This window comes from Ictidomys tridecemlineatus, chromosome 11, assembly GCF_052094955.1.
Source record: "Ictidomys tridecemlineatus isolate mIctTri1 chromosome 11, mIctTri1.hap1, whole genome shotgun sequence".
In the NCBI taxonomy this organism is placed as follows: domain Eukaryota; kingdom Metazoa; phylum Chordata; class Mammalia; order Rodentia; family Sciuridae; genus Ictidomys; species Ictidomys tridecemlineatus.
Window position 1 is genome coordinate 56507889 of NC_135487.1, and position 19510 is coordinate 56527398.

Sequence of the window (19510 nt, forward strand, 5' to 3'; positions counted from 1 at the left end):
CCATAAGGGGGAAAAAGAAAAAAAAGCTTATGAAATTCTAAGTGGGTTAGGTAGGCTTCTGTTTTGTTTGTTTGTTTGTTTTATATGGGTTAGCTCTTTGCTCTGAGAAAAGTGAAATATTTTTTGTATTGATTTATCATGTCATCAGGCCCATGATTTACTCTTACATATGTGCTAAAATACTAAAAATGTTCTTGTTTCTATATTCAAATAATAAAACTGTTTGTATTCAAACATTTTAATCTGGCCCACCAGTAACTGGAGAGAAGTAGAGGGGAACCGAGGACAGACAAATGAAAGTTGAAAAGTATAAAGAAACCTCGGAACAAAGAGGCAATTTGAACTGCATATATAAATTACTGGTGTGTGCTCTTATAGTAAAAGTTTAACTTGCCATCGTTATGTAGATTCATTATATAATTATCCATTATGTAAAGCCATTATGGAAATTCACAAAGCTTCCACAGAGTGCTGCTCTACAATGGAACTGGAACCACAGTTTATAATCTGAAGATCTAGTATTGTTGAAATGTCATCAGCATAAATTGCTGGTTTTACTGAATTTCTTTTTTCTAACATCAAAGAGCAAAGTGCAGTGTCAGGACTGCAAACCTAAAATGCGAATCTTAAAGAACTACAGTGTTTGGGTGACAGGCTGCTAACTTGGAAGAAACACACAGACACACACACACAGAGTTTCTCCATATCAGCCCTGGTGTTGGCCTAGCACTCGGGCATTTCAAAGAAAACTATTTCACAAAAGAGGAATGGCAATCGAATTAAGAACCCTAGTAGGAACTAACACTTTCCAGTTTGTACCTGTGATGACTTAACTATTTTCAGAATTATATTAAACAATAGTTTGCAGCAGTTCGCATAATTCTTAACTAATAATTTTCATTTTTTTTTACATTTTTTCTACTCTTTCTGATAATTAGCAATTAGCATTTTCTGTCTTAAAATTGTATTTAATATAATTATGAAAGTTTTAGTGGGCTAAACCTATATGTCTCTTATCTGGGAAACAACATTTAGAATCCAAACCTCTTCTAAAATATCTGATGCAGGAGTCAGTAAATTTTTTCTTTAAAATCCTAGGCAAATAGCCTAGGTTTTATTGGTTATATAGATCTTTTTGTTCAACTCTACTTTAGTAGAGCAAAAGGAGCAATGGTTAAGGAGAAGCCATGCCCAGACAGGGGCATTCATTGGTCCAGCAACATCTAAAGAGTCTATACTTTGTACCAGACCCTATGCTCAGCCATGGGCCATCAGATGTCTCTGGGCACAAGGAGTCCCCTATCCTGTGAGATCACAGCAAGTAAAGAAAATAACTACAATTCAGGGGCAAACTCCATGCATGTGGTGGCACAAACTTCTATTCAACTATAAAAGAAGGAAGGCTCAGTTTTTCCTAAAGTGCTTATGAAGTGTTTTATGAAAAATTGAAGGATGAGTAGGAGTTGGTCAAGTGAATAAAGGAACAAAGTACCCTCTTAGCGAACACCTTGTTTAAAATTAGAGGAAATGAATTTCCATCTTGACAGTACTTACAGCAATACCTTTATATCTGAACCTTTTACTTCCCATTACTCTCATCCTCCATAGCTGAGTTTTTAACCCATTATGTCTGTATTGCTATAATGACCACCATACAGGCTCACACATGTAAGTATTTGGGTTAGTCTGTACCTTTTTTGACCTGATAGTGTTCACCACTCACTGCTCTAGAAACCTCTTCCTCTGTTGGTTTCTTGAAATCACATCCTTTGGATTCTTTCCCTAAATCTTTTCAGCACTGTTTGAGGTCTCCTCTCTGAGTTCTCAATATCTGTTTATAAAATCAAAGTGATGGATGTCAGGGATTGAATTAAAGAGAATTAGAACTTAGGTAAATGTGGGCAGGATGATGTGAATAGAAAAGAAGAAGTGAAAGATACAGAGAATTTATATTTATTGAAATTATATCTTGAACAGTAAGAAGAAAAGGAGCCCAGTGTAGTCTTTACCTTGAATTAGGTAAGAGCATTGATTCTCATGGACAATCAAGGACACGTTGTTAAAAGCACTAGGCATATGGAAGTTGGTTGGAAAAAAAAAAAAAAAAGAGGCTGAGCCATATAGCCCAGTATTAATTGTCACAGTTTGGTTTATGAGTCCTAAGAATACCTTTGATGCTAATAAACACCATCAGACAGGTAAGTGTGAATATCTCTGCAGAGTTCAGATAACAAAAGAATGAACTAGGGAAACAGAGATCAAGAAAAAGAGCAATGAGTAAATGAATATTTGAAAAAGTCTTTCGAAATGTCTCCGAATCTGTTTTATCTCATCTGTTATTTTAAATTTTTCCTATGTCTTTTTCTGACTACATCTAGGGTTATTAACATAATGGTGAGTGAATAAGAATTTTATTTTTTTTCTCTTTATTCAAAATCACATCTTTGTGTAAATCTGTCAGTGTTCTCTAGAAGTTTGAACTGATTTTTAGCTTTATGATCAAGTCATTTCCGAGCAGCTGTGTGGATTACATTCAAGAGTCAAATAGGCCCCTCGATTCCAGGGAAAGTAACAGGATGGTCAAAATTTCAAACACATTTCAGTAGTATATTACTGTTTATAACAGGATGTTCTCTACAAGTCATGAACTTAGTTCAGCACTCCATACTATTTCACTGAACACTCAGCAGTTCTGGGAAATAAGTGTGATTGTTACCACCATTTGTATTTTTTGTTTTTGAAATATTTTTAGATGTTGACGGACCTTTATTGCATTCATTTGCTTATATATGGTGCTGAGAATCAAACCCAGTGCCTTACACATGCTAGGCAAATGCTCTACCACGGAGCCACCATTTGTATTTGATGTTTAAAGAAATTAATATTTTTTTTTCCTCAGATCTTACTAATGGTAACAAGAAGAGCTAGAAATCACACCCAATTTGACTAATATCAAAGTTCATGGCCTCAAACACTATGCTAGATTGGCACTATAAGATGCCTATATTACCAGTAGGGGGAAAAAAGAATCACATATTAGTTATTTTCAGAAAACCTTGAGAATTTTTACAAGGACAAGAAGCTCATCACAGGTTGGTAGGTGCAGTATGACTGCATGTAAATAAACAATCTTGAACATACCTCTGGTTCCACAAGTGCTTCCTTGTGTTTTCCTTGACATAAATGTGCTCCACTATTAATTCCAAAAGCATCATTGACATACTCATAGGTCCCAGGAATTTTTTCCAGGATATTTTTAGATAAGACAAACAAAATACTTTTTTTCCATTGTTAGAAAGTTATTTAAGTTTTTATGAATTAGTAGAATATCATAGGAAATAGCCTAGATACTCCAGTCCCTGATAATTTTAGTATAAGACAGATCAATAGTGCTAAATTTGTAAACCAACAAGCAATGGTTCAAACCCCCAGGTGTATGCATTCATTGGAAATTAAATGAAATGGTTGACTCCAGAAATGGACCAGGAAAGATACAAGATGATCCTGATATTCTGTGATGCCACAAAGTATGGAAGTACTCAAGAAAATCATGGGAGTTTGCCACAGGACACAGAAGTGAGACTGAAGTGACAGAGACTGGCCAGATATGGGTCAATTTGAACATCAGAGTAATTAGACACTAATGAATTATAAACAATTATAAACAAATTTCAAAAGTTGGAACCTACAAATTCATGTCATAAAAATAGATATATAAGCAAATAAATAACATGTAAGATAAAGTGAGTTTCTTATTTCTGTAGAATAACAAGTATTAATAGGTAAAAGCAGGATTGCTGAAGCTAGGGGAAAAAAATCACCAGTTTGATTATCACAGTAAATATTAGTTCATAAAAGAACCAAAATCATGTCAAAAAAGAAGGATTGACAAATAGCACATATTTGCATGTCATGTTCTTAAAATCTCTCCCTACAGATAGCTTATTGGTAGCATGGGGAGAAAAAAATGAAGAAACCATACAGTGTAGAAATCAGACAACACCTTGATTGGGTAATTGAAATTAACATCACAAATGAGGGACAGATGGATATCATGTGCCACGGAATATGATTCTCTGAGAAGGATACAACTTCACTTATTTAGTTCCAGATGGCCATAACTAGAATGTAATCATGAGGCAACATGAGGCAAAACCCCAAATGAGAAACAAACATTCTATTTTTAAAAAGGGTACAGACATTGTTGAAAACTGTCAATGCTCAGTAATGACAAAGAAAGACTGAGGAATTAGTCCCTAGACTAAAGGATACTAACGTGGTGTGGCTACTGAATATAATATATGTTCCTGTAGGCAAACCGAATTATGGATTAATTGGATAAAAACATGATACCAATGCTGGATTTTCAGGAGTCAAAAACTGCTGTGGTTATGAAAAGAGTGTGTCATTATTCTTTAGGAATACGCACTGGAATATCCAGAGATTAAACAGGTCAAGTCTCAGGCCTTGAATGTCTGCTCTCAAATTAATCAATGAAATAGTTTAATTTTATACAGCCCCAATGTAATGATACTTTGACTCAGGATTTTTCAACTTTATGATGGTGCAAAAATAACATGAATTCAGTAGAAACTGTACTTTGAATTTTGATCTTTCACCAAGCTAGTATATAGTATGATATCCTCTCACCAAGCTGTCAGTGACAGCAAGCTAAAACTACCAGTCAGCCACACAGTAATGCTATCCAGTGTGCTGTGGTGCTAAGCTATGATGTTCTGTCAAATTAGGTGTATTGCAAGATTTTTGATTTAGGATATTTTCAACTTATGATGGGTTAATCAAGATGTAACCCCTTGGACTGGGATTGAGGCTCAGTGGTAGAGTGCTTGCTTCGCACTGGGTTCGATCCTCAACACCACATAAAAATAAATAAAATAAAGGTATTGTGTCCATCTACAACTAAAAAACATTTTTTAAAATGTAACCCCTTAGAAAGTCAAGGAGTTTCCCTCTCCTTCCCTCTCTCTCTCTCTCTCTCTCTCTCTCTCTCTCTCTCTCTCTCTCTCATGCTACATACTCAACACCCAAAGCAAATGATGAAACAAAATGTTGATTAAATTTAAGAAAGAATACAGGGTGTTTATATTATCTCTGCAAACTTTTTAGCATAAAGTTGAAGTTAATTGCCAAATATTGAATAGAAAAAATATGAAGAAATCATTGGAATAAGTGAACTATTAGGAAGCTTATATATCCAGATGCTTCTAGGAAAAATGTTTTTGGTGAAAGTACAGGAAGTTGTTTGAAATAATAAATAGAATGACAATTTCAACTGTCTCCAATGATATTTGTGATGTGACTGAACACAGGGCCTCATTTTTCTGTGGACTAGAAGTTCTATAGCTATCATCCCATGAATAGTAATTTATTATTAAATTATAAAACTAGAGTTGACCCTGAACATGTAACCAGATATATCAAAATTACTGGTAAAATATACACAAATTACACATGCACAATACTATCTCTTGCTTTTAGTACTGACATGGAGAACAACTACACCTGTTTTTAACACTAAACCTTGTTTACATATTAAGAGCCCTTTTGAGACAAATTTTTTTTTCCACGATAAAACAAAGGAAACAACATGTAAAACATGAGATTTCTCAGGTGAAATATAAATAAATCAATGAAGTTACCAATTTTACTTTCAAATATGGTCATAACAGCTGATAAAAAGCTAATAGAATTATTATTATGTGTTTCTTAAAGTTGAAAATCCACCATGCTGTGGATTTTTAATGTTAACAAATTATGATTTGAAATTATTGGAGGCATTTATAAAAATATCCTCCAAGTCTATCTATTCATTGGATAATAGTTAATATTTATGCTAATTTAACTCATTTGCTTAGGATGGCAGGATCAGAAAAACAAATCTATGCACAGTTTAATTTATAAACCCAATCTGTCTTCTTTCAGCTTTATGATGTTATCCATTATCATTATTCTAATAATTTTACTAACATTCCTGCTATTTAATTAAACTAAAAATGTATCCAAGCCTTTAAAAAGAAGAATATGCATACTAACAAGCACGAAAAGCAGGAGAGTTAGGTCCGAAATAGTAATCTTAAATTATATGAAGATGGAAGATTATGTGCTTCGTTCTCATAAAAATTATATTGCCATATCAGATTTAAATCCCTAGAAAGATGATTAAGAATCAGCTGTACATTTGCATATCACATTATAACTTTAAAAATACATTTGTGCCTATTATATTATATTATTTGAGTTACCCAATAGCCAGGATACATAGTTGGTCAAAAGCTAAATAATTACAGTCAAATAGGAGGAACAAGTTCAAGAGATCTATTGTATAGTATGGTGACTATAGCTAATGATGATATATTGAATACCTGAAAGATAGAAAAGTGTGGATATTAACTATTCTCACCATAAAAATAACTTCATGAGGTAATGCATTTTTTAATTATTAGCTGGATTTTACCGTTCTATAATGTATATGTACTTCAAACTATACAGTGGTACTCATTAAGTGCATATTAGTTTGTCAACTGGGGGAAAAAAGGCACAAATCATTATCATGCAGTGTTTGGAAAACAGGAAACAAGCTAAGGTCACTGAGGCTGAGATGTGCACAAGAACTGGCTGAATTGATGTATAAGAGTATCAGCTTAAAAGTACATGTGTCTAACTGCTAACTCTGAGTTCATTTCACTTCTATCCCACAGAGAGTGCTGCCATGAATTCAATGCTCACATACCAGTGATTTTGCAGCAACTCTAATGTGAAGCATGGGCAGCCAAGAGCACATTCAAACTTCAGAAATATTATAAGGGCCATAATGCATATTATATAAGGGTGTACTGCTGTTATATTGATTTTCTCTCACATTAATAGTAATACTAAGCATGTGATGTGGGTAAGCCTCATTAGATTCACTGCATAAATGAGGAAACTAAAAGACACTTAAGGATAAGTGATATTAAAGAAAGCATTAGCAGATAAAATAGATGTTCCAATTGTGTTCTTTCTACACCCACATAAAATGTTCCTTTCTGATATTGTTAAAAGCAATTTCACTGCACAGCTTTGTGAGAGTTATTTTCATCAAAATAAAATAAAATTAAATAAAATTTTATTGATCTGAAATGAGGTGGGATCCTATTTATTAAAAAAAATACCACTCTCACATACAGGGGATGCTCAAAGCTATGTAGTTTGAACTTTTAAATTTTACCCAATTGTTTAAATCGAGGCTGTGAAAACAGACTTGTTTTGATGATGATTATCACTAACTTCCTAAAATTGACTTAGTCTCTTTGGGAGGGTGTGCACTGAGGCAGAAGCACTGGAAACCCATAACCATGTTCAGTCCTTCCTTTCTCCTACCTATGTGATTTATGTGCACAAGTTACTTAAACTCTGGGGTTTTTAAAACCCTCATCAGTTAAAATTTAATTCTAACTCCAAAATCCTTGATTCTGAACAGCAGTTTGAAATTAGACCCAGCAACCTCACAATTGTATAATTTCCTTCTCCCCTGATTACTTCAGCAGTGCATGCTGGCCTATTAACATGTGAATGCCGACTGAATAAATCCTCACACATTTAAATGAAGATTTTTCTCTTGTGATATTTCCATTTGAGCCTTTTGTCTATTGATTTGTGATTATCTAGTATACTAAAATGAAAATAACCTTGACTAGGAATCAAGAGATAGGGTAATTCAGGGCTCTGATAGGCAGTGTTCATTTGACTTTTGTGAATTGCAGAGCCTTTAAGTATAAAGTACGTGTATAAAAATATGGATTCTGCCTGCCTCAGAAAAAGAAGATAAAAGAAATTCCATGAGTGAATCAAGTTCTATACAAGTGGAGTCATAGAAGAATGACAAACAGCACAAGCAACAGTGGTGCATTCACTCCTACTATACCTGATGGGGAGATGTGCCGCCAAGAAATGGAGGGCTCTGGCTTCCCAGTGGCCAAGCAAGTGAGGGTGACATTGGTTCCTTCATTGATGGTCATATCGCTTGAGATATCATATATCTTCGGAGGAACTGAAATGGCAAAACATGCAGTTGTCAGAAGAAAACAGTAGTGTGTTGAACTACACGTCACTGACTTCATGATACCTTGCAATAAAGAAATAATGACAGCTGGGTACAGTGGCACACATCTGTAATCCCAGTGGCTTCCAAGGCTGAAACAGAAGGATTGTGAGTTCAAAGCCAGCCTCAGCAAACGCAAGGTGCTAAGCAACTCATTGAGACCCTGTCTCTAAATAAAATACAAAATTGGGCTGGGGATGTGGCTCAGTGGGCAAATGCCCCTGAGTTCAATCCCTGGTACCCCATCCCCGCCAAAAAAATAAAATGGTGACAGAGTGCCTGTAAAGCCTCTGGTCCTCATCTAAAAGTGACTGCTCTAGAACCACAAGACTATAAGAGTTCCTTGTTTGTCAGCTGACGTTATTTTTAGACATTTTAAATGCTTTGGAATTAATGAAATATTTAGTAGTAAACACTTTTAAAATATTGTTTAAAGTAAATATTTATTGTGAATAATTTCTGCTAACTGAGAATATAACTAGCCTATTCTATTCAGTTATCTTCACTTCAGTGATAGTTTTCCTATTGAAAGAGTTAAATAAAAAAGAGGAAATTTCAAGAAACTTAAAATAGCAAAACTATTTGGCCTACATGCTGATTTAAAAGCTGCATGAGGTAGGACATAGGGTGGGGCAAGATTTTAGGGTCATGAGCCATTTTCAGCTTCTATTTTCTCTCTGCAAGACAGTAGGGCTAAAATTTCTCAGAATTTATTTTCTAAGGAACACATCCTAAAGGACTGTAAAAGGTGGGTTCAATGAGTCTTTATGTCAGATCTCTTCTCTTTAGGAGACTTCTTAGAACCTTCTTTATACCCTATGCATTGCAAAACTATAAGAATAATGAGGGAAATGCTATAGTATTCATTCTCTGATGTAGTGAACTATTGAAACTTGTGTTCCAGAATTTGATCGTGGGATAAAATTTAGTGTTGCACAGAAAAAAACTCTAAAAACTGCTAGGATTATATTTTCATATTCTGTGGCCAACTAAATGGTCTCATTCAATTCTTAATCTACATGGGTGTAGAGCCTGGTTCTCTGGTGGCTAGCTATGTTACCTGAGGCAAATTACTTCATCTATATCAGTCTAAGTGTCTTCATCTAAAAACTGGAAACAATAGTACAAAGTCTGTATAGCTAGCTTCATTGGGGACTAAATAAGTTAGTATGTGTTGAAGGACTTCAAAAAGTGTCTGGAGTCAGTGTTAGTTGTTAGGATTAAATATTGTAAAGCACACATATGGCACTTGGATTTAATTTCAGTACTGCCCTTTCCCAAGCCTTAGGATTCTTCTCTATCTTCAACACTTTGGTGGTGCATATGACTGACTTGTGCCATGAGTCGCATGGCTTACTTTATAAAAGTTACAGCATGTTTCAGGTCAAATCTAAGCAAATGCCAATTATACTCCTTGATAATTATTAGAAAAATATGATTTTTTTTTACCAGAACCATTTAAATTATCCCATTCTCTTTCTTTAGGCAAGAACTATGTTTTCATGGCTGTTTTTAAAGCCAGTTATCAAAATGCATTGTGAGTATAAATTAAATATCCAAACTTCTAAAGGTATCTTTTAATTTTGTGGAATAAAATCAAGGATAAAAAATAAATTAAGGATTATATGATTACTTATATAAAGCATTTGATTGTAACTGTTGATATGATGGAGAAAGACTTGTTTCTAAGTGACATATGATTGTAACTGTTTCTAAATGACATATTTTAATTGGCATGTAAAACATATTGTCGTCAAACTCTTTATTGAGCTCTTCTCAGGAAAATAATTTAAAAAACAAAGAAATCCCAAGGAAGTCTTTTTCAGCTTAACTGAAACTGAACTGTACTAAAGACATTCCAACATCCTAAAAAAAAAAACATAAAGAAAAATTTGCAAGATTTACTAATAAGTAGAACTAATAGCTAATAATAAAAAAAACTAATGAACTAAAACTTTACTTAACTAATAACCTTATAACACTAAACAAAAATATCATTTGAATATTTGGATGTAGAGAGAAGTTTGCTATGGATGACTGCAAACTACATGTGAATATATAAATACATGTACACACACTCATACCTATATACACACACAATGTACTTACACACATACCAATGTTCACTATTTCAGAGAAGAAAAAAGTTATGTAGTTCTTCCTCTCTTTTTTATAAGATAGTTCATAGAGCTTTTAGTCCAGTCTGACAACTTCATCTATGTATTTCAACTATGTAATTCAAGGTTTAACAGAAGTATGTGTATTTAAGAGCATTGACGGTATGCCGTCATAACATTCATTCTGTCCTCTAAATGACACTATTTTAAAAATTCTATCTGATAATAAAATAGTTTGGTGGCATCTTTATGCATATACCCATATTTAAGGTGCTAAACATTATGATAAGTTAATATTAAGCAATAGTATTTTACTAGATAAACAACCAAGTCCCTTAGCAATAAGCTCCGATTTGACATTTCACTATGAGAAATTATGTGGTAGGGAAAGAGTGGTGAGTTCCAGGTGTGATATGTCATCACAGTAGTTGCAATCACCTCCCAGGGCCTCATAATTCAGGATATGCCACAGGGAAGAAACATCTGGAAAGAGAGCATTGGTAAGAGAGAATCCTCTGGCAAGGCTCTTCTCCTCAGAATGCATCACCTGTTGGTAGCAGATGCTGTGCAGAGAGGGACAGTAAAATCCTTCTCTTGAACTTCTTATTCACTATGACTTGTGGAGGCAAAACAAATGTTGGTTTGCTGAATATTCAAAGTAATTGCATATTCAGTGATCAAGACTTCCAAGTTTTACTGAGTACTATGGAAGGAATAATTCTGGGCCCAAAGGAACTGCAAATATTTAAAAGCATAATCCTCACCCTCAAGAAACTTGGAATCAAAAGAGAGAAAGAGATATGTAACTAATTAAGAGAAGATGAATATTTTCCACATTTTCCCTTTCCATTTTATATGAGTAATACATATCCAATAGATACACTTTGGGGTTCAAAACAGGTAATACTTGTTTAAGGCTGATTTCTTTGACAGTGAATCACATAGTATAGTCTGCACATCAGTGCAGAGCTATATGTAATAGAGAAAAATCATTAATAACTCAATGTCGAACACCCAAAATGAAGGTTCAGAGGATTGGTTAACCGGATTATGCTCACAATCGCCAGCTGTTACCAGACCACCTTACTGGGGAAAGGTTTGGAATGGTCCAAGACTCATCAGTCTGAAGCGAAATGAAGAGAGTAGAGATGTTTCTATCCTAGATGCAGGATGGGGGAAAAATGTGACATCTCAGGCTTCTGAAGACTATTAGGTCTGGTAGCTGTTCTTGTGTTACAGTGTATATTTAAATGAGGATTGCACATAATTAGGTAGGATTCTCAAACTTATGAAATGTTTGTCTCACAATATGCAGATATTCCACTTAAAGAGAAATATAGAAAATTTAGGAAAGATTTTTAAAATAACTCACTATTCTAGATGTAGGTTTCTTTTCTATATCTCTTATTTCAAACTCCCTTGTATACTTTTCTAAATACTTAAAAAGCAATTTGTATAAAAGGAAGCAGATATGTTTGATAGTTTTTAAAGCACTAACTACAGATTTTACTAAGTATTTTGGATTGCTGTATGTAATATTTTGTATTATAACCTAGGGCCAACTAATGAAGAAATAGATTATTCACATAAATGTGAATTTTTTTATTATGGAAAGTAGTTATCGTAACATCATTCTCATAATTAACATCATCATAACATAATTAAAAACAAGGTCATGTAAAAGTTCTAGATTTCATATTAAATCTAGCCTTTGAAATTGCCAGATAAATTCTCTACCACTAAACCACATCCTTAGCTCTTTTCATTTTGAAACAGGATCTTGCTAATTTGTCCAGCTGATCTCAAACTTGTGATCTTCCTGCCTCAGCCTTCCAAGTTGCTGAGATTACAGACATGCACCATCAAACCCCGCTAGGTGAAATTTTCTTCAGAAGTTTCATATCCATTTAAATGAATCATTCTTGGATCCTCAAATTAATCTGTTTTGCCTATAATTGTTCTCTGGCCACAAACTCAATTGCTACTTAGTACCCAGTTGTCAACTCTTATTCACTTGAATCTGAAATGAGACAATGAGACATATTTAGATGTATCTACAGATTTTGACTTTCAGAGGAGAATTTAAACATCTTATTGGTTTCAATTTAATCAAAGCAGTATCAGAAAGGAGAAATTCTGGAATATACACCCCAAACAGGTACTAATGATTACCATGCTGCCCATCATCTGGGATTCTCCATACACACATTAATTGGAGTAAAATGAGCAACTGAATATGTGAGGGGGTATAATTTGTTTGTTTGTTTATATTGGAGATTGAACAGAGACCTTCCACATGCTGGGTGAATCCTCTACCACTGAGCTGTATTCCCATCCTTTATTTTTTTTGTCTTTTAATGATATTTATTTTCTCTATTGTTGCTGGACCTTGTATGTGCTAAGCATGTGCTCCACAACTGTGCTGCAACCCAGTCTATATTTTCTGATCTACAGAAATATATTTTTTTGTTTGTTTAATAAGCAGTTTTCACAGATTTAACTTTAATTTTTTACATGAACTCATCATGTAACTTGGAACATAACCATTAACAATATAAGAAGCCAACATATGGCAAACTGATTTGCATATCCCCCAAATCATATAAGCACAGGTTGTTTTATTATGTTAAAAGTCTGTACAGATTTTGTTTAGAAGTAGTAAATTAAAGAGTCTGTACCTACACCAATTATGAGGTTGGGTCACATATATATTGAAGATCCTTGTAGGATGCACTTGATGGTTATTTCTATTGTAAATACAAGACACAAACTATTTGGATCTGGGCAATTGCACTGTTTTACAGAAATTAATTAAATGTCCCATCATGCTCATAAGTTGTACAAATCCATGAAAAAAATCACAGAGATGAATACAAATTCATTTAGAGGTATTCTTTAGGGTTTCAGGACTAAAAGGTAGATGACATGTTTATTTAATATAATCCCCAAGCACTATCAGATAAATAAAAAATTAAAAATTTAGCATTTTATGTAAACACAGTATTCTAGACACCAATCCTACTTGCTCCTTCAGTCACAGAGTAAAACCAGAGCAGTGTTTTATAGGCAAGCACAGTGTCCTCTGGAGGTAGAGGCTCATTACTGAAGCCCCTGGAGGTTGTCACAATTCTATCTGAATTATGCACACAACAGTAGATCTAATGGGAACATGTCTCCAAACATGGGCATTCAAACAAACAAACAAAATGTGAATGATTCTATCACTCTGAAATCCTACTTGACTTACCTCACCCTACCATTGTTTCTCTCACTCAAAAATTTACCACAAAGGAAAAAAAAAAACAGTGAAACAAAACTTTCTGAGTGAGCAGTTAAAGTGCACAATTTGATCCTAATGCCTCATGTCACTGATGACATCAATCATCTTAAAGCAACACAAGATTTTCCAGAATATGTCCCATTACCTGAATGTTTTCATCCCTCCAGAATTCCCAAGTCAAAACAGACCCCCAAGGCAATGGCACTAGGAGGTGAGATTTGGGGAAGTGGTTAGATTACCTATGTGGTTGGTCCCTCTATAAAAGAGATCTCAGAGACCTAGCTAGTCCCTTCTACCATGTGAGAAAATAGTGAGAAGGCACCATCTGTGAGGGTGGGCCCTCACCGGCACCAATCTACCAACACCTTAAGCATGAACATGCCAACCTCTAGCACTGTGAGAAATAAATCCATGCTGTTTATCACCCACCAAGTTCATGGTGTTTTGTTACAGAAACCTGAACAGACAAAGGCAGTGTGTATCTTATTGAAATGACCATTTGTGCCCTCAACTCTATATCCCTTTTCTTCTTGTATTTCTTTTGCTATAATAATCCATTGCTACCTATTGCTTGTTGGTATTCACTTGCTTATTTACTGTCTGTTGTCTCTACAGAGAATAGGTTAGTCGAGATCTATTGCAGAGACCCTGTTGACTTCATTTAGCTGTCTATCACCAGTGAAGAGAAAAGGACTGGGCACCTAGAAATAGTCAATGAAAATGATTTATTGTTCTTTCATCTGCTGGGCTAATACTTCTTCAATTTCTCAGTGAAGGCTTTCCCCAAATTTCATACCTTTTAAGAATGACAAAATATAAATCCTATAATATGAAAAAAATGGTGTTATAGTTCTATGGTTTCTCTGAGTTTGGGGAGTTAATATTCCTTTTAACTCATTTCAAAGCACAGCCTTTTCCTGTTCCATTGTCTACCATTGTTTTTGACATGCAAACCCACAGAAATAATTGGACAATAATCATACAAATTTATTTTCAATAGAATGGGCTATCACATCCTAAGTAGCACTATGGGTATTGGGTAGAGTATTTTTTACTTTAGAAGCTATGCAAATTTAGAGTCAAAAGGATTGACTCTAAAACTATGTACATATTATTTCCACTTTTGTTTTTGAGTCCACTCGGTTGGAAACTGACTTAGCTCAGATAAACTATATTTCTGAAGCTTTTCCAAACTGCTTGAGTCAACAAGCTAGACATAACTATAAATCTTTGGAGAATTGGCTTTATTTTTATTTTTTATTTTTTTTTGCACTCCCATATCTTGTGATGGCTGGCAATATCAAAAGAACATTCCTTCTTTCGCTGGGCTGGCACTTGCTTTTTCGTCTTGGCCAGCCCCCAGAAGGTGAAAGCAGATCTCCCTTACATAGCAAACCTCCTGGAAAAGGTGCTGTTCACAAACTGAGAGAAGAGAAGAAATTTGTTTCACGATTTTGTTTTGTAAATTGGTTTACTTGGGGGTGCTTGATGGTTTCATGGCCCGTGTCTAACCAGCAACCTTGTTTTCTCCAGCTGATAGACTATAAATGACTTTTTATGGTTTATGACATTTCAGAGATTTCTATGCCTTCTTCCCTCATCCCATCACTCAGCAATAGCGATTGGAGGAAAAATACTCAAGCATGATTTGCAAATGCAAACTTGCCAGATTCGTGAATTGCCTACAGATGGAACATGCCAGAAAAACTTAGGGGGTAAAGAACATGTTTGAGGAAAAAATATATCTTTTAGACTTCCATTCCAACTTTGAATCATGTTGCTGAGCTTAGTGTTTTTCCATATTTAGAAACCTATGAACAAGTTTTTCTCAACCTGTTGTGTCCTTCAGGAAGTTAGCAAATTGGTAGTAACTTGTTTTAATTTATTTATCCATCCATCTTTTGAACAGACATTTATCGAGCATCAAGTTTATCAGGGAAGCTAACCTAAAGGAGTCCATGTCCAAAGAATTTGAAAGACATGATATTACTGATTACAATATAGAGTAAGAAGTCCTAAAAAGTGGTACCCAAGGTGGTTTGGAAACAAAGAGTTACAAAGAGGTTCCAAGATATTTTGGAAATAGAGAGTTACAAATCTAACTCTTTCTATGGGGTCGGAATTGGAAGGGATGCTGATATAAGCCTTTTTGAGGCAGATGGAATTTGGGCAGAATGTGAGAGTTTAAAAACAGTAATTCCCTATATCTAGAAAATCATCAGGGGTAATCTGATGAGTTATTCACAATCCTAGGGTGGGAAGAAGACTAACTTAGGAGCTCTTTGACCAGTAGGTATGTAGTGAGTTCCAAAATCTACAGATTTTGGAAACACTGATTTGCAGGATTCCAAAAGGAAGCCTCGCTAAAATACTCTCTGCTATTTATTTAAAATCTGCACTCTAAATAGAGAGGTCTTCCTTTATAACTCTCCCTAGAAGACAGAATGCCTTAATAGTTTGTATTTATTTTCAGATTCGGGGAGAACAGAATGATGAGCACAGATGGGTACCATCTAGAGGCAGAAAGATATCATGGTAAATTTTTTTCCCCCATGGGAAAATTCAGTCAATAGAGGTGAGTAAAACAATCAGCAATGGAGGGAAGAAAGAAAACATTTGAGAAGGATAAACACCCACAGAAAATGGAATTATGGAAAAACTAATCGGAAAATCATTTCTCTCTTCCCTTTCTTTCCATTATCTCTTGATTATAAAAAAAACATGAATTATGTATCAGTGCAATAAGAGAAAGCAAGAATCCGTAAATTTTAAGACAGATTTTCTCATTCAAAAAGCTATATCTTTGCTCAGTAGATTTTCTTTGGCAATTGAAAACACTCAGGCACATTCACATGCACACATATACAGATAATCGTAGATAGGGTTTGGTATACTTAAATATTAAGTGTGCCACCAGAATCTTAAAAAACAGGCTACGGATTTTAGAAAGGATAGTTTTGGGGTAGCATAACAGTTATATATTATTTTTAAATTTTTTGGCTGAAGGCAAACTTTTTACTTGCTGCACAAACATTTTGAAGGCAAAAATACAACATTGTTACACAAGAGTTTTAACACTTTGCACTGTGAAGATTGTTATTTTTGCTCTGTTTTGGCTAGAGGATCAATAGCTGGCCTGTACACGTGAATGTTTATACACCAGAGTTCAAATCCCTGCTGTTCCTCAGGCTAGCTGCAGCTTCACTTACTTGGATGGTTCAAAGATACAAAATACTGCTTAAAATCAGGACCATAATAGAAGCTACCCCCTCAGGCAGCGACAGTGGTGGCAGCAGCAGCAGGAGGAAGGCTGGAGCCCACTTATAGCAATGCTGTATCTCACAGGGACTCAGGGACTCAACAATGCCTGTGCAGTTCACCCTCCTCCTCAGTAAACAATGGCAACAAAAGCCACAGGAAGAACACCATCGCTCAAACACCTTCACCTTCGAGAAGAATATTATAGGTGTCCATTCCTTGCCAGATTGAACTCTCAAGGAATCAACTCTTGTAACTTCAAAAACTGCCGTGATGGCAATATTTTATTAAGAATTCATAATGAGCCTTTTCCTGGAAACAATTTGGCAATATGTTTTAAGAACTTTAAAATTTTTTGAACCTATGGATCCAATGATTCCCCTTCCAGGAATTTATCATAAGGAAAGGAGGTACCTTCTTTCAGTGTAGTCACTATTCCCATAAACCTGGTGGCCAGCTCCACTCTTCCGTTTGGAAACCTGCCAAAAAAATACCCTCTGGAATGGCCTGAGTGAACTTTTCTTGCCTCATCCTTGGCAGTGAATTATTTTCCACATAAACCAGAGGAAACAGCCCAGCTGTGTCAAACGAGATCCCAGCTGCCTTCTCTGCAAACATTTCCCCTAGCTAAAAGCTTGCTTCAGGGTTTTTTAAAACACCAGAGAGTCCAATGTCTACTCTGGGTGTCCTAGCGTTATAATGTAACACCTGTCTCTGGATTTCATGAAGTAGGCCTGTTTAGGTTCAGTGTGAGTGTTCCTTGTTAAGCTCAGGATTCTGTAAATGTGCTTTAGCAGATTTTTTATATCTAAAAGCTGCTATAGTATTTTATGTACTAGCAAAGTAGATGTGTCATCCCAGCACCATTAGAAAAACAATGCCTTCTTTGAAGTGTTCTGGTTTCTTTGTTCTTTGTAAATAATATTTATTATCCTAATTATGTAGATAATGTGCATTACTGAAAAGAATGTGAAAAAGTACATAAAGAATAAGAAGGAAAAACACATTAGATTGTACCATCTAAAATGGTCCTTTGTAGGTTAAAAACAAATGGATATTGGCATTTTCTTGTGATTCCATTTAATGTAATGCCACAATTAAGTGAGCATTGCAATTAATAGTTTAATATATTTCACTTCAGTAATTTTAGGCATGAATTTTTACATGGAGATTTCCATGGAGTCCAACCAGCTTGTTCACCAGGACATTAGTGCTGAAGCTTTGGCTGAAAATAAAGTGTACCCTAATGAAGTACATACTCTAAAAAAAATGATCTAGAGGGTAGCTTGGTGGGGTCTCTGATTTTCTTATTGGAAATATGTAGATATCCAAAAGTATCTATAGCAAGGGTTAATATTTGCTGAGCATTGACAAGTGTAATATACTTAAGGCTTACTGACACTTTTTTGTTGGCAAAGGTGGCATCGGCCATCTAGCATAGTTCTACATATCCAGTCCTCAACTCCACTGTCTACTCACCCATCTGCTTTTGGGGTAGTTGGCTTGTGTGGTAATTTACAACATGACCGAAAATCCTTTGAAACTCCTCCCACTAAGAAGAGGCAACTTCCCTCCTTCACAATGCCTGGCATTGCACTTGAGTAGGCTCATAGGCATGTCACAAAAGAGTGTGGGGGAAGAAGTAATGCTGTGTAACTTCCAAACTGGGTCATAGAGAATACCATTGATCTCCTGCCTCATTCTCTGAGAATGCTCACTCTGGGAGGCCTGAGCCACTGTGCAATTAGTCTGACCACCCTGAGGCCACCATGCTGGTGAGAACACATGAAGATACCACATGTGGATGCTGCATAGAGGAATTCTGAGACAACAGAAACGGACAGGGAGCTTGGGAAGCACTCCAGCTCAACTAGGTTCTAATTGCTCAAGTCATCCCAGGGAGGCCCTACATATCATGTCCAAATTGCCCAAAGTATAATCTTGTGAGTAAAATAAATAATTGTCGTTGTTTAAAACCATGAAGTTTGGGCATGATGTTATAAAGAATAATAAAAATTGGAGGACTTATACTACTTGACTTCACAATTTATAAAGCTATAGTGGAGACAGAGTAGTGTTGGCATCCAGATAGACAATGGAACAAAATACACACTCCAGAAATAAATGGGAAAAACCTCCCTTGTTCAAAAAAAACCCTGATTACTTATATTAAAAACTAAAATATTTAAAGCTATGGATAAGAACATATAAGATAAAATGTAATGTGGGTCAAGACAAATTGTGCATATTTACATTGTAAGTGACAGAGGTTGGAGGAGAACATCAGTCTAAAGAGAGCAGGTTTCACAATTAATTTCCAACTAGAAAATGGAAGTCTAACTTTACTAGCTCTTTACACTTAAATTTTTAATTTTTTTGTACCATACAACCTCTTCTGTGAACTTAGCCTGTCGTCAACCCAAATGGCATTTTTATGGGAATTGGAGAAAACTGGCTCTTATCAAAGATACTTCATCACCACATGCTGGAAATTTTTCATAATACAGAAATCTGCATGGTCTATGAAAGTAAACATTGCCTGTAGATTTATGTGTGTACAAAATCTTCACCATATGCTGCAAGCCCTGCATGGTCCAGATTCAGCCAGGGAGTCATGATCTTGCCATCTCTGTCTTAAATCCTGGCAAGCCCTCGGCTTGCTTTTGCTGTGGAAGACCCATTTTCATGTAACACTGCTGAATTTCTTCTAAAAGGAATGCATGATTACAGTAATATGTGGTTGCTCACTGGTCA

General features: G+C 35.3%; 1 protein-coding gene across 4 annotated transcripts in view; it reads right to left on the reverse strand.

The window, feature by feature from the left end:
- Negr1 (neuronal growth regulator 1) overlaps nucleotides 1-19510 on the reverse strand; it is a 789855-nt gene that overhangs the window by 328656 nt on the left and 441689 nt on the right. For all 4 annotated transcript variants that reach the window (XM_040288864.2, XM_021731059.3, XM_040288863.2 and 1 more), the window contains exon 3: nucleotides 7925-8050. In XM_040288864.2, coding sequence (XP_040144798.1) covers nucleotides 7925-8050 — 126 coding nt within the window. The remainder of the gene's footprint in view (nucleotides 1-7924; nucleotides 8051-19510) is intronic.